The sequence below is a fragment of the Cervus elaphus genome, chromosome 17 (assembly GCF_910594005.1).
Source record: "Cervus elaphus chromosome 17, mCerEla1.1, whole genome shotgun sequence".
Classification (NCBI taxonomy): domain Eukaryota; kingdom Metazoa; phylum Chordata; class Mammalia; order Artiodactyla; family Cervidae; genus Cervus; species Cervus elaphus.
In genome coordinates, this window is record NC_057831.1 from 31,451,659 (window position 1) to 31,466,044 (window position 14,386).

Sequence of the window (14,386 nt, forward strand, 5' to 3'; positions counted from 1 at the left end):
CTAGTGAAGCGCATCACACAATTGCCCCTTTGAATGGTTTATTACCAAAAAAATAGATGATAAATTCTGGACAGTCTTGGGCTTCCCTGGTGGCTCAGTGGTAAAAAATCTGCCTGCCAGTGGAGGAGACTTGGGTTCAGTCCCACATGCCGAGGAGCAACTAAGCCTGCATGTCCCAACTACTGCGCCTGTGCTCTAGAGCCTGCAAGCCTGTATGCTCTAGAGCCTGTGCGCTGCAACAAGAGAAGCCACCACAATGTAAAGCCTGTGCACCACAACTAGAAAGAAGCCCCCGCTCACCACAAAAAAGCCTGCACGGCAATGGAAGACCCAGCGCAGCCAAAGATAAAAATTAAAAAATTAAGAAAATGCAATCTGGACAGTCTTAATTTGAATGCCATAGTAGACAGGGATCTTCAGCATCTTAGATATCTCAAACTATCTCTGATGAAAGCTCTCAAAAAAGACAAAGAATACACTGAATAAAAGACTGAAGAGCAGTTTCTAATACATTAGCTTAAAATGAGAAAGAAGAAACATTTCAGGCTTAAGCCAAAAGAAAAGGGAAAGGGAAACAGAAAAAATGTAAAGGAAAGAGTCATGTGATTCATAATGGACAAGGTCAAAGTGTTAAACCTGAAAAGTACTTTTTAATAACAGAATTTATATCTACAATAAAAATATAACTGACATGTACAAATACACTCTAATAATGAAATGCATGACATGACAGGATACACAGAGCAAAAAGTCAACAGAGACAAATATGACGCCTTAATTCTCTTGTCTAAACTCTTAATAGAAAAGATAGCACCAAAATAATTAAGATATAAAAAGATAGTTTTTAAACTATTTTGACTCGTACCCACTGTAAGACACATTATGGATTATGACCCTAAACACACAGATCACTAGATAGAGTTATATAACAAAGGTCTCATGGGCTTTACTGTTGCACTTTGATAATTTTCTATTTATTGTACTCTATGAAAAATAAGTTATATGTATTCAGCTAGGATCCAAGAAACTGACTTTATGACGTTTGGAATCCAGTTTGAAAAAAAATGATATAAATAATAACACATTATTTTTGACATATAAGTAAATCTGAAATTAGATTATGCTTTTTCAAGTACTCAGAGCTTTTACAGAAATTCTTTAGTAGGCCAAAAAGAAGATCTCAGTAAATTCATCAAAGATGAAATATTACAGACTACATTCTCTGGTCACAAAAAGTAAAATTGGAAGTAAATGTTAATAAGAATGTTGAAGCAAAATTTCAGTTATTTGGAAATTAAACAACAAACAAACAAGAAAAACAAAAGAAACCACTCCTTTAAACTTTCAGGTCCAAGAAGAAGAAAAAGCAAAAACACATTAAAATCTACAGTACAGGAATACCTCTTCTCTTGCATTTCACAGATACACTGTGTTTTTTTACAAATTGAAGGTTGATGGCACCGTATGTTGAGCAAGGTTACTGACATTTTTTCCAACAGCATCTGCTCACTTCATGTCTCTGTGCCATATTTTGGTAGCAATTCTTTTAATGTTTCAAATATTTTATGGTGATGTTTGTTATGGTGATCTGTCATCAGTGATCCTTGATATTACTGTTGTAGTTGTTTTAGGTACCCCAAAAGCGCCCATATAAAATGGCAAACTGATAAAACGTTTTATGTGTTTTGACTGCTCCACCCACCTGCCATTTCCTTCATCACTTTCCACCTCTTCCAGCTTCCCTATTCCTTAAGACACAACAATAAATTAGGTCAGATACTAACCCTCCAATGGCCTCTAAGTATTCAAGAGAAAGGAAGAGTAGCACATTCCTCTCTCTAAATAAAAAGATGGAAACGTTTAAGATTAGTGAGAAAGCAGGTCAAAAGCAAAGACAGGCTGAAAGTTAGGCCTCTTGCAGCAGTTAGCCAAGACGTGAATGCAAAGGCAAAGTTCTGGAAGGAAATTAGAAATTCTACTCTAGTGAATCTACAACAAGAAGCCAAACAGCTTTATTGCTGATATGGAGAAACTTGTAGTGGTCTGGATAAAAGGTTAAACCAGCCACAGCATTCCCTTAAGCCAAAGCCTAACGCAGAGCAAGACCCTATCTCTTCCATTCTATGAAGGCTGATAGAGGTGAGGAAGTTGCAGGGAAAAAAAGTTTGAAGCTTGAAGAAGTTAGTTCATAAGGCTGAAGGAAAGTAGTTGTCTCCGTAACATAAAAATGCAGGATGAAGCAGGAAGCACTGATGTAGAAACTGCAGCAAGCTATCCATAAGATCTAGCTAAGATAACTAAGGAAAGTGGCTACGCTAAACAAGAAAGTTTCAGTGTCAACCAAACAACCTTCTAATGGAAGAAGATTCCATCTAGGACCTCCAGAGCTAGAGAGGAGAAGTCAATATCTGGCTTAAAAGGATAGGTTGAGTCTCCTGTTAAGGGCTAATGTAGCTGGTGACTTTAGTTGAAGCCACTGCTAATTTATCATTCCCAAAAATCTTAAGGCTCTTAAGAATTATGCTAAATCTACTCTGCCTATGCTCTATAAAGGGAACAAAGCCTGGATGACAGAACGTTTGTTTATAACATTGCTTACTAAGTATTTTAAACCCACTGTTGTTACACCTACTGCTCATAAAAAAAGACTGCTTTCAAAATATGACTGCGCAGGGAATTTCCCAGTGGTCCAGTGGTTAGAACTCTGGGTTTTCACTGGATTCAATCCGTGTATGGGGAACTAAGATCCCACAGATGTGAAAGAAGAAAATATGGATGGATATATTTATAATGTGCTGACAGGGAATGGCTTTCTTTTACCAGTTCTGATTGGGACCTAAAACCATAAGCCTTAAAGAAAAAGATGAACAAACTGACCATTTAAAAATGTAAAACTTCTCTGTTGTAAACAACAAACAGGATTAAAAGACTGGAATAAAAAAAAACAAAGCAATATAATTGTTCATTAGCCTTTTAAAGATTAGAAAGGTTTGCAATATTCTGGCCTGATATGAAAAAGCAGACATCTGAAAACCAGGCTGTAGTCTAGTGCAAACTGGTAAAACTATGATGGGTTATTTGGCAATTACTAAAATTTTAATTCATATTCCTTCTAACGTGACAATTTCATTTCCCAGAATTTTTCCACAGATTGTACACAAGCAAAGACATTTATATAAAAGAATAGTCACTACAGCATTCTTTAAAAACAAAAAGAAATAAACCAAAACAATCAATGTCTATTAACAGGAAACTATATGAATTACAATACATCAATGTATAACACATACTGTAGTCACTAAAAACAATTCAAGTATAGCATATTTTATATGAACTAACATGGAAAATATCAAAAAAAATCTACTTTGAGGGGACTTCCCTGGCAGTCCAGTGGTTAAGAGACTGCACTTGCAATGCTGTAGGCATGTGTTCAATACCCAGCTGGGCAACTAAGCACATGCAGTGTGGCATTCGGGGGACCCCCCCCCAAATCTACTTTTAGTCAATAGTGAGCTGCATTACAATATACATAATACTATTTTATCTAAAAAAAAAACAAAAACAAAAAAACAAAAACCTAGAATACATATAGGTAGGGAAAAAAATGAAAAGAATACCAACATGAAATGAAAAGATTACATTAGAGTCTCTCCATTACACAATTGTTATAATCATTTTTTATATAACATTTTATTTTGAAGAAAGTAGTCAAGCACAAAAACTAAAAAGGTAGAAAAGGAAAACATAAGACAAAAAAATGTACATTTAAAATGAATTTAAGACATTTAGACTCACAGTACTTTTTATTAGAACAATGGAGCACTAATCTTTTTAACAAATACGACTCTTCAACTAATACTAGCAGACATTAAGAAACCAGAATTTCTATCCAAAGATAAAATGAGGATTCACATTTTAGCCACACACACTTAAGAGGACTCAACAGTTAGTATCATTCAATGATTCTTTAACTATTGAATGATACTTTAAATATTTAAGAATCATGAGGTTAAAACGATACATGCAGCTTCATCATTCAAATGATCTTATTCATTTTGATTTCAGAGAACAACTGGACAAAGGAAGTGAAGTCCAAAAGTGATAACTTAAGATTATACAATCTGTAAGTGGCAGAGCATTGCTCCTCGGGAATCTTTTTTGAACTGGCAAAATTAAAAAAATTTTTCCTCTTACTTATTAACAACAGTTACTTTCAACATGACGACCACATCAAAATGGCAACCACTTTAGAAGACTATTTCGTTAAGAGAAGAAATTCATCAAGCATACACTAAAGCTTTCCTCCATTCCAGCCTCAGAACCACCTATGAACCATCTATTTTTCTTTCACTCCCATTCCTCTGGGTAAAATGTGTCTTTATTTTTTTCTCAAAGTTAAACAGCCCAGCTAAGGTTGCACTCCTACCTCCCTGATGCCTCTCGTCAGATACCACCCCGTCTTTCATCCTTTCCCACTCCACTAGCTTCTTTCCCTCTGCTAAAAAATATGCTCAATTTTCAATGTTCCTCAGACATCTTTTCTTGACATTCTCATCAAGCTGTTGTTTCTCTCTTTCCCCTGATGGAGTAGGAAGCTTCACCTGCTTAGTTTTCTATTGAAACTGCTATGGGCCAACAGGAACTTTAATTTCAAAGAAAAGTGGTCTCTGATCAGATCTCATTCAAACTGATTTCTCTGCAACATTTGATACTGTTCACTATACAACACCAACCTGGAAACTCTTTCTTTTACTTTCAGGGCATTACCATTTGCTTACTATTCTGTCATCCTTTATATCTTTCATTGCTTTCCCTTCCTTTATCCATTTTTAAATACTGATGTTTCTTACTATCTATTTTGTTTAGGACATTTTTTTTGGGGGGGGCAGGTAACTACCACAAGGAAGACTTCAAAGTTGATTTTTCATATTCCAACCATTCTCTGAGCCCTAAACTCCAATGTTTAACTCTCTACTAGACCTTGCTACTAAAACTTAAGCGGTAACTCAAATTCAACACGTTTTGGTATCTACCTCTTAATCCTGCTGCCTAATTCAGTTGATACTCAGCTGTCCTACTCACTCAGATGTCCAAGTAAGGAACATTTGCCTTACCTTTAAATTCTCCACATTTAACTAATCATCAAATATCATCATATACATATCATATAAAACTTCTCTACGCTGCCTCCTCTGTCATTTCCCTATATTTAGGCTTTAATTATTGCAACAGTTTCATTACTGTTTCTCCCATACTGAAATGTTCTATAATGTATACCAAATAAAGTCCATTCTCCCTAGGAAAGCATATAAATAGGCCCCTCAAAACCCACCAGTTTTTGTTTCTAAATCTTTTCTGCTTCATGCATACTGCCCCTCACCTCCTCTTCCATACTAATTTCACCTATTCCATTCACACACCACATTCCAAGGCAACATGCTTTTATCCCTTGTTCACTGAATAAGCAACGAGTCATTGTTTAGTGTTCACTCAGTCATTTCTCTATGACTTTTCCTGATTCTCTGCAGAAAGAAGGAATAATTTAATCACTGTGAATTAGATTATGGTCCTACACTGCTTAATATCTTCCCTTATTACAAGTTACCACATTGTGTTATTTTAACCATATACAATTTTATGTTCTTTCCTCTTGGTGCTCCTTGAGGATCATGCTTAGTTCGTTTTATTCTTTATGCAAAAACATAGTAGATTCTCTCCTCTCACATGTATTTGTCACTGCTTTATTCTCTCCAAACCCAGAAGAGTAAAATAAAAAAGAGAATGTAAGTAGTAACAATTGATAACGTCAGGCATTAATGAGAGTAAAATAAAACGAGTTGGGGGGAGGTGACCCACAGGTTAAATGTATGCCCTCATATCCAAAGGCTGGATTAAGGGAGCCTGTCCTCTATCAAAAGTAGTTTCAAGTATCCAAGGCTAAAGATGACTGTTTCAAGATCATAAAGAGGAAGAGGGACGTTTTAAAAATATGTACAAAGTATCATTCAATACTCCTGCTTTCAACACATACTTTGAAGGCCTACTATGCACCAATCACTGTTCTGAGCAATGGGGATGGACATATAGGTAAACCAGGTCTTTGCTCTCACAGATCTCACAGTCTACTAAGTGGAACATAAATACATAATGCAAAGTTAGTGATGGATACTACACAGAAAGTACAGTAAAGGGGGTGAGGGTTGCTACTTTAGAGAGTGCTCAAGGAAAGACCTTCTTAAAAAAGGTAACATTTCACTAAGTCCTAATGCAACAACAGAGTCACATGCAGATAACCACAGAACGCCTCTTGGAGGCAGATGCAAGAGCAAATAGGAAGAAGCAAAGATTGAATGGAAGTTTGGTATATTCAAGGAACAGTGTCCCTGTGGCACAGTAACTGAAGGAGAGTGGTAGGAAATAAAACCTTAACTCTTAGGTAAAATAATTGGATTACCCGAGAAAGAGTGATAACAGGTAATTTTAACCTCATACAATTTCTATCCTGTAAGTGGACTCAGACCCTAAAATTGATCTAAATAAACAAATGTAGCATCATTCTTCATAATAACAGTAAATTACCGGTTGATGATAAAGAAAGGTCAATACTCATATCCCCATGATACGTCCACAGATTCCCCAATGTCCACATTCAGTCTGATCTTACATCCAATTTGAGTGTGTCAACCTCTCCACCGAGCCGTGTGTACGCATGCTCAATTGTGTCTGATTCTTTAGGACCCCATGGACTGCAGCCTACCAGGCTCCTCTGTCCATGGGGTTCTCCAGGCAAGAATACTGGAGTGGGCTTCCATTCCCTTCTCCAGGAGATCTTCCCGACCCAGGGATCAAACCCCAGTCTCGTATGTCCCCCGCACTGGCAGGCAGGGTTGTTTACCACTACCGCCACCTGGGATGCCATGGGCCCAAGGCCTGATGTTTCATTCAGCACCCCTTTCGCCCCACGCTAAGTTAAGCTGCTTTTGGTCTACTGCTAAACTGGCAGGCTCTCCTTGTGGCTCAGCTGGTAAAGAATCTGCTTGCAACATGGGAGACATGGGTTCAATCCCTGGGTTGAGATGATCCCCTGGAGAAGGGAAAGGCTACCTACTCCGGTATTTTGGCCTAGAAAATTCTGGGGACTGTATAGTCCATGGGGTCACAGAGTTGGACATGACTGAGCGATTTTCACTTTCAAACTCAGGGCAAGACCTTTGATTCTCATTTGAATTTTTAAAGGCATGCCCAAGGTCTTACAGTGGGTACTTCATACCTATTCTGATGTACAGAACTACCTTTATCCCCCTCAATTACTTAAACTAAAATTCTTAACATTCATTTTGTTTCATTCCTACACAAGGACCCAGATATAAAATCTTGCACTTTCTTACTCTGAAATGTCTTAAGTCTTGTTCTTCTGTTTGTACTGCCATCACTGTTTGGATTATAAGAGCTTCCCAAATGATTTCTCTCCCTTTAAACACTACACTCTAGCAATACATAGTATTCATGACTGTCAGACTGATTTTTTTTTTTTTTTTTTTACAAAACAAGCTTCTTTCATTATTTTACCCTAGGGCTTCCCTGGTGACTCAGTGGTAGAGAATTTGCAAGCCAATGGAGGAGACTTGGGTTCGATCCCTGGGTCAGGAAGATCTCCTAGAGAAGGAAATGACAACCCACTCTAGCACTCTTGCCTGGGAAATCTCACAGATAGAGGAGCCTGGTGGGCTACAGCCCCTGGGGCTGCAAATAATCAGACACAACTTAGCGACTAAACAAGTACCTCTGGAGTACCTATAACATTAAGTCTAAGCTTTGCCTTACTTTTCAAGATTCTCAAAAATCTACAGGATCAATTACAATAATCTTTTCTGTAAGCAAAGCTCTCTCGTCCGAATAGGATGAACCCTCACCATTCCTGGAACAAACTTGATTTTTGTAATTCCCAAGTGTCATTAAGACTTACCCCACAATTTCTAAAGGCAATCTCAGTTTTAAAAGGAATTTACATATAGAAAGTCCAAATAAAGATAAACAAGTGAAGTCTCCTTCGATAAAAAAGGAAAGCAGAATAAACACCTTCTGATTAGAAAAAGCAACTAAAAATTTTACATTACTAATATTGATAAATAACTGAAACATTTCATTAAATTTCACTTTACAAAGTGTTTTTATTTTAGAGATGAAAAAACTGGATCTCAGATAATCTGAGTGACTTGTTCAATATCCCATTTTACTAAAATGAAGAAGCAGAGGCTTCCAAGGACTCAAAATCCCATATCTACACCCTGGCCTTTCCTTCCCTAACTACAGAATAAACAGATTAAAATATTTACTGTTAAAATATTAAAGTACCTGGATGTTTAGACATTAACGACAGCATGTTAGGCAAACCAAATTATCTGCTGAAAGAATGCACACAGGGATGTCACTCGTGCTTAAATCTTTCAGTGGTATGAATTTTCCTAAGTTCAAAATTCTTCAGATAAACAAAGCCTTTCAAAAGCTGACCCCTAATTACCAGTTAGTTAAATCTACCAAATTGTTCCATCAAGTTCCAATTATACCTAAGTATTTAAATTGTTATTCTAATGATAACTTGTAGGGACTGTCTTCAATGTTATACTTAAGTAGAACAGCAAACAAAATGGGGATGTCAAGGGTAAAGACATATATTACCAATTCTGTAATTTAAAAGCTGCTTATGAAATACTGAGCTTTACACTAAAAAGGGTATTACTGAAATAAACATTAAAGTATAACTTATAATATTCCTTTCATCCTTCATAAGAAATTGAGTGACATAAATGATTCAAAGTTTACGTTCAGGAATTGAGATTGCATGGATTTGAGCTCTGGTTCTATCAACTTCCTAACTTTACCCACCAGGCCCCATTTCAGCAAAATGTGGATATCTTGTAGACCTGTTTTAAATAAGAGAATGTGAAGCACTCACCATTATGACTAAAACACAGCAGCAGTTCAAATATATACTAATAGTTAACTGTCAGAAGAACACAGATTAAGATGGGAATGCTAATTTTTGGCTCCTTCTCAAACCCTACTGTTTGTAACAATTTGCTGAAGAGGTTAAAAAAATGAAGAACCACCATGAAGAACACCAATTATTGGGACTTCCCCTGTTGTCCAATAGCTAAGATTTCAAAAGCCAATGCAGAGGTGTGGGTTCAGATCCCTGGTCAGGGAGCTAAGATCCCAGATCCCTTGGGGTCAAAAAACCAAAACATAGAAGCAATATTGTAACAAATTCAATATAGACTTTAAAAAAAATGGTCCACATTAAAAAAAAAAAAAGAGGAAAAAAAATTATTCATATGCACTTTGGAAGTCAGGTGGTTGGCAAAATCTGAATGTGACCTGCTCTTCATTTGTTCATAGATGTTTTCTTCAGGCACCTTGAATAAAGGTGCTCTTAGCTCACAGCAGGTTATCAAATTTTTTTTGGAGAAATACTAGAATGAATTTAACCGTTTGGCAAAAACAGCCTCGAAATCTATCATAGGACTGAATCACCTAGTTCTTTTTCCCATAGCTGCCATTCTTTTTTTTTTTTTCCATAGCTGCCATTCTGACCTAAATTCTGATTTTAGCTGCCATCACTGGGCCGTATTTAAGAACTTAACGCAAAAGTGAAATATGGATGGATAATCAGTTGGAGGTACATGGTGCCTATGGCAGGCCCAAAGCTGTATGTAAAAGGGCATGGTGAAGGACAATGCATCAGTACGTATGACATCAAGAACAAAAATCAGAATCTCTTCTGCTTTTCTTAAAAAAAAAAAAACCAAACAGGAAACTCTCTTGATGCTGTATCAATTTGCAACATTGTAACTCACCTGTTTTTTCAGTTACATCTGAATCAGGGGTGCCTGCCCTGCTAACTCCCCCTTCAGCATTCTCCTCTTCAGCACTAAGAGAAATTGGTGAAGAAGGGCCAGGCTGGGAGGGTTGAGGGGTTGCTTCGGGCGCTTCCTCAATCTTATTTCTTTTCTCAAAGCGAAAACGGTCCAGGTTGAAAAGATTCATATTGATATAAACTACCACTTCGTGGGGTTTGGAGCTTTAAATGAACTATCTGCAGGGAGAAAATAAAAAGAGAAAAAAGGCCATGAAAACAATATAAAATACAAAGCCACAGCAGTTCATTCCCAAGGCAATTAAGTGCCCGCAAACATGCCAGTGGCTCAGCATGACTATTATGGCTGCGCTTCATTGTTAGGCCATAACAATCAGGTGGACAGGGGTATCCTTTTAAAATTTTCCATTGCTTTTTTCACTCCCTCTCTCCCCCACCCCCGCCCTTCCTTCCTAGAACCACACGCTGACCCTCGCGCAGCCTCCTCTTACCCCAGCACGCGCGGGCACGTTCCCCACGCTAACTCCCCTGCGGGCCGCGCGCCCGCCCACAGTGAGAGGCTCCCTGTACTAAGATGCTCCCTGCCTCGAGAAAGGACGTGCCAGGGCCGGTGCCTCGACACTGCAGGGACACAAAGGGGCCAAAGCAGGGGAGCGGCGGAGGCCGTGGTGGCGGGCACCCGCCCGGAAGTTGACGCGGCGCGAGCCCAGCTGAGAGGAAGCTGATAGGATCAAGAAAACACAGGGATCGAAGTGCAGACTGCAGCGGCATCTCTTTCAACGATCGCTTGCTCTCTATCACTCTTCCCCTAGTACTTACAGTCTTGCAACTTCGGTGGGCTTAACAAAGACTGAAAAGCAAAAAATAATTCTTGGCGTGCAGCGACGGTAGCCGGGCCGGGACCTTCTAAAAGAGCACGGAGAAGCCCAATGAGCGCGTAGTGATGACGCAACACGCAACCTAGGCTTTTCTCTTCCCCAGCGACGTGCGAGGGGAAAAATGTCTAGGCGCGCGCCGTTGTCATGGTAACCCGTATCCGCCTTTTTGCCTTGGAAGCGCGCTTGTGGCCTGTTCCTCCAGGTTAGCCAGAAAGTTCTTGGGTAGAACAATAATAAGTAACACAATGACAATAAATAGCCTAATAAGAATATTTAATATTATAATTATACATTTATATAATCTGTAAACAATATAACACTGTTGTTCTAAAGGCATTACGTAGAATCGCAACCCTTTCAAGAAGCCTGTTTTTATAAAACAAGGAAACTGAGGACTGCAGATGTTAAGTAGTGAAGAGGGAAAATCGAGGTATGTTGAACTTAAAAACGTATTAACTGTCTCTGCACTGTTGGTGGGATTATTCCCAGAGTGAAATATGACAATTCACGTATCGTGATAGAAGTATTACCTTAAGAAAATTTCCTCTCTTTGCTCTAACATTAAACAGTTTTTGAATCGTAATTTGATCCCCTGGTTGGCATTTACCTTGAAGAATTTCTATAAATCATTCTTCTGCCAAATACATTGGTCATTGTAAACCAATTAACACTTTTTAAATCAGTGTTTTGAATTACGTAAGGTAAACCCACAATTTTGCCAATATGGGCACACTTATGTAATTAATTTTCTGGGTCCATAAGATTCAGGATCAATGATTGAACAATTGGGATTTCCATTGTACCTATCCTTGATATCCCATGAAATGCCCTAGATTTATGCATTAACTTATAAATAGTAAATTCTTTTTGTTAATGAAAAATATTTGCTTTAACATCTCCTCTTAGCAACTTTCAAATATGCAATACAGTATTATTAACTGTATTCACTGTGCTGTATGTGTAATAGAAAAAAATGAATCTTTGCTTTACATTCAGAAAGATCTAGCGTTGAAAATGGATTCGATTAGCTTGATGACTTTGGTCATATTGTAAATAACATCTCTTAATCTCAGTTTCCTCATCTTTTAATTGTGGTTGATGATATTATTGACATCTTTGCTACCATTAGGGGCCTTGTGTTCATGCATATGGACACCCACCTCAAATGTCCAGCTCTGACACTACCTAGGAGTTGGCATAGGTTTTCAAAAAGTATGCTCTGTTAAGTTTGAGTTTTAGATAAACAATGAGTATTTTTTAGCATAATTATATCCTATGCAATATTTGGAACTTGTCCATACTCAACAGTTATGTGTTGTTCGTCTGAAATTTAAATTTAACAAGGTGTCCTGTATTGTATTTGGCAAACTTACTTTCACCCTACCACTTTATCACCCCTTTGACCTAGGGACTTTTTGGCCACACATTGGGTCTAAAGACATAGATACTAGCAACACAGTTCGCCCTCAACAGAGAAGACCTGGGGAAAAGTCACTGTTAGCCATTTGGAGCCATGTGAGCAGAGCATTTTGAGAACCAAGTACTCAAAAGCATTCCACCTTATTCCAGGAACTCACTTGATGATTTGAACAAAATATATGTTTATTTTAAGGAATAAAATATTCATTAGATTTGTAACTTTTGCTAAAACTTTTGGCTCATTCTCACTGACTATGGTAATGACTAATTTTTTTTTTCTACTTTTAAGTTCTTTTAAAAAATAATTGAAGTGTAGTTGATTTATAATGTTGAAACCATCAACTAAAAGTTTCCTAAAAAATTTTTTTTAACTTCAAGAATTTACAAAAAAAGTCTTGCAAGCCTTTTTTTTTTCACACCAAAAAACCCCCTTTATAGAGCCTATAAAGGGACAAAAAAAATTAGTAAAAAACTTGTTCATTAAACTAAATGCCTGAAGGTAATTCTGCAGTATCTACAGAGATGTGGAGGAAAGGATTGGGACTCAGCAATTTTCTAGATCGTGTGTGTGTGTGTGTGTGTGTGTGTGTGTGTGTGTGTGTGGTTGGCCAAAAACTTAGGATATTAATTTATTACAGAAAAACCCAAACAAACTTTTTGGCCAACCCAATATCATTCATTTGTGCAAGAAAAAAAAATTAATTTTATATCTTGGAAATACATCTTTAAAATGTTCCCAAAGACATAAATCCAGCTTACAGGGGTAAAGAAATGAAGGTTTCAAGAATGACCAATTCATGGTGTAAAAGTATTCTGTTGAGACTAAACATAGTTAGATCTTAATAATTATAAATATGGCATACTAGTCAACTTTTTGTTGCATTACCAATACAAAATTTTAGTTGAATAAAACAGTAAGCTTGATTGTCTAGTGTGGGTCAACTTCAGATTACAACAACCGTCTGCACAAAGTACATACACAATAAATATTTGTTGAGTGAATGAATGGTAGTAATAACTAGACAAAATTTCAGAGCAGATAGATAAACAGAAATAAGTTTTAGAATAAGCTGAGACTCTTCAAAATGATGTATGCTATGGAAGACCAACATAAATCAGAGCTTACAAATCTCAGAAAAGAGTTGACACACCTCAAGAAAGAAAGAGAAGTAAAAAAAAAAAATCTTAGATTAAACTGGATGTAAACCATAGATAAACAAACATAATGGATAATACCTTAAGAGAAATAGAGGAGGAAAAGAATGTTAAATCTTGAAAACTAACAATATAAAGCTAAATATATTTCAAGACAATAGATATTAAAGATAAGCAAAGAAGGTCCAACATAATTATAATTGAAGTCACTACAGAAGGAAATCAAAGCAAAGGTGTGGAAGAAGTAACTATAGCTATAATTCAAAAACCAGTTACTAAAAATCATAAGGATTTGAAACTATGTATTGGAAGAATATATCATTTACCTGAGAATATCAACCCAGATGGCCAACACCAAGACATATTCTAGTAAAATTTAGACTTTAAAGAAAGGAGATATATACATGTTAAAAGGAGGTTAGAGGGCAAATCCTAGAGTACAGATGGCCCTTTATTTGAATTGAAAATATTTGCAGGAACTTATGAGGTTTGATACACATACTATATAATATCTGTGTCCACTGGAAAGGCCTAAGAAAGCTTATATTATTCCCTACCTCCAAGACTGTGGTCTTGAAATATCATTTACCACTAAAGAAAACCAGGACTTTTTTTCCAGTCAGGGTAGGAAATGTACAGAATGAACCTGGAATGATTTCATAAAGCAAAAAGCAAAGAAATTTTCAAAGACCACTAACATCATGTCAAAAAGTTTCAGGAGTCAACTTGAAGAGGCTCTTACCAAGGGTCAAAGATGGTACAATTTGAACTTTAATACGGTTAAGAATTGCAGTTATTTGAAAGCCATTAAATATGTTTAAATATATGAGTTTTTTTTTTTTTGATATTTAAAACAACTGTTTATCTTTAAGGAATGAAAGGAAACAATTATCATGAAAAGTATGGGGAAAGAATCACTCTTTTATCTTGCCCTTTATCCATAAAGGGCTCTACTAAGTAATCAAATAATGGATGAAGGGAAATGGCTACTTATAAAAGTGTTTCAACTAGTAAATGAGAAAGAAATAATCAAATTTTAATTACTGAGTACACCTGG

At 36.8% G+C, this 14,386-nt stretch overlaps 1 protein-coding gene and 1 long non-coding RNA gene across 4 annotated transcripts in view; one reads left to right on the top strand and one right to left on the bottom strand.

The window, feature by feature from the left end:
- Nucleotides 1-10,820, bottom strand: part of SMARCAD1 (SWI/SNF-related, matrix-associated actin-dependent regulator of chromatin, subfamily a, containing DEAD/H box 1) — an 84,682-nt gene extending 73,862 nt beyond the window's left edge. The window contains exons 1-2 of one of the 3 annotated variants that reach the window (XM_043870996.1): nucleotides 10,697-10,820; nucleotides 9,858-10,096 (exon numbers count right to left, since the gene is read on the bottom strand). In XM_043870996.1, the coding sequence (XP_043726931.1) occupies nucleotides 9,858-10,047 (190 nt within the window). In that variant the 5' untranslated portion in view covers nucleotides 10,048-10,096; nucleotides 10,697-10,820. Of the gene's footprint in view, nucleotides 1-9,857; nucleotides 10,097-10,368; nucleotides 10,670-10,696 lie in introns of those variants that run through there. The other 2 variants (XM_043870995.1, XM_043870997.1) reach the window with 2 other exon arrangements.
- A 67-nt stretch (nucleotides 10,821-10,887) lies between these two features.
- LOC122673546 overlaps nucleotides 10,888-14,386 on the top strand; it is a 155,920-nt gene continuing 152,421 nt past the window's right edge. The window contains exons 1-2 of the long non-coding RNA XR_006334713.1: nucleotides 10,888-10,957; nucleotides 11,089-11,185. This is a non-coding gene — a long non-coding RNA (uncharacterized LOC122673546). The remainder of the gene's footprint in view (nucleotides 10,958-11,088; nucleotides 11,186-14,386) is intronic.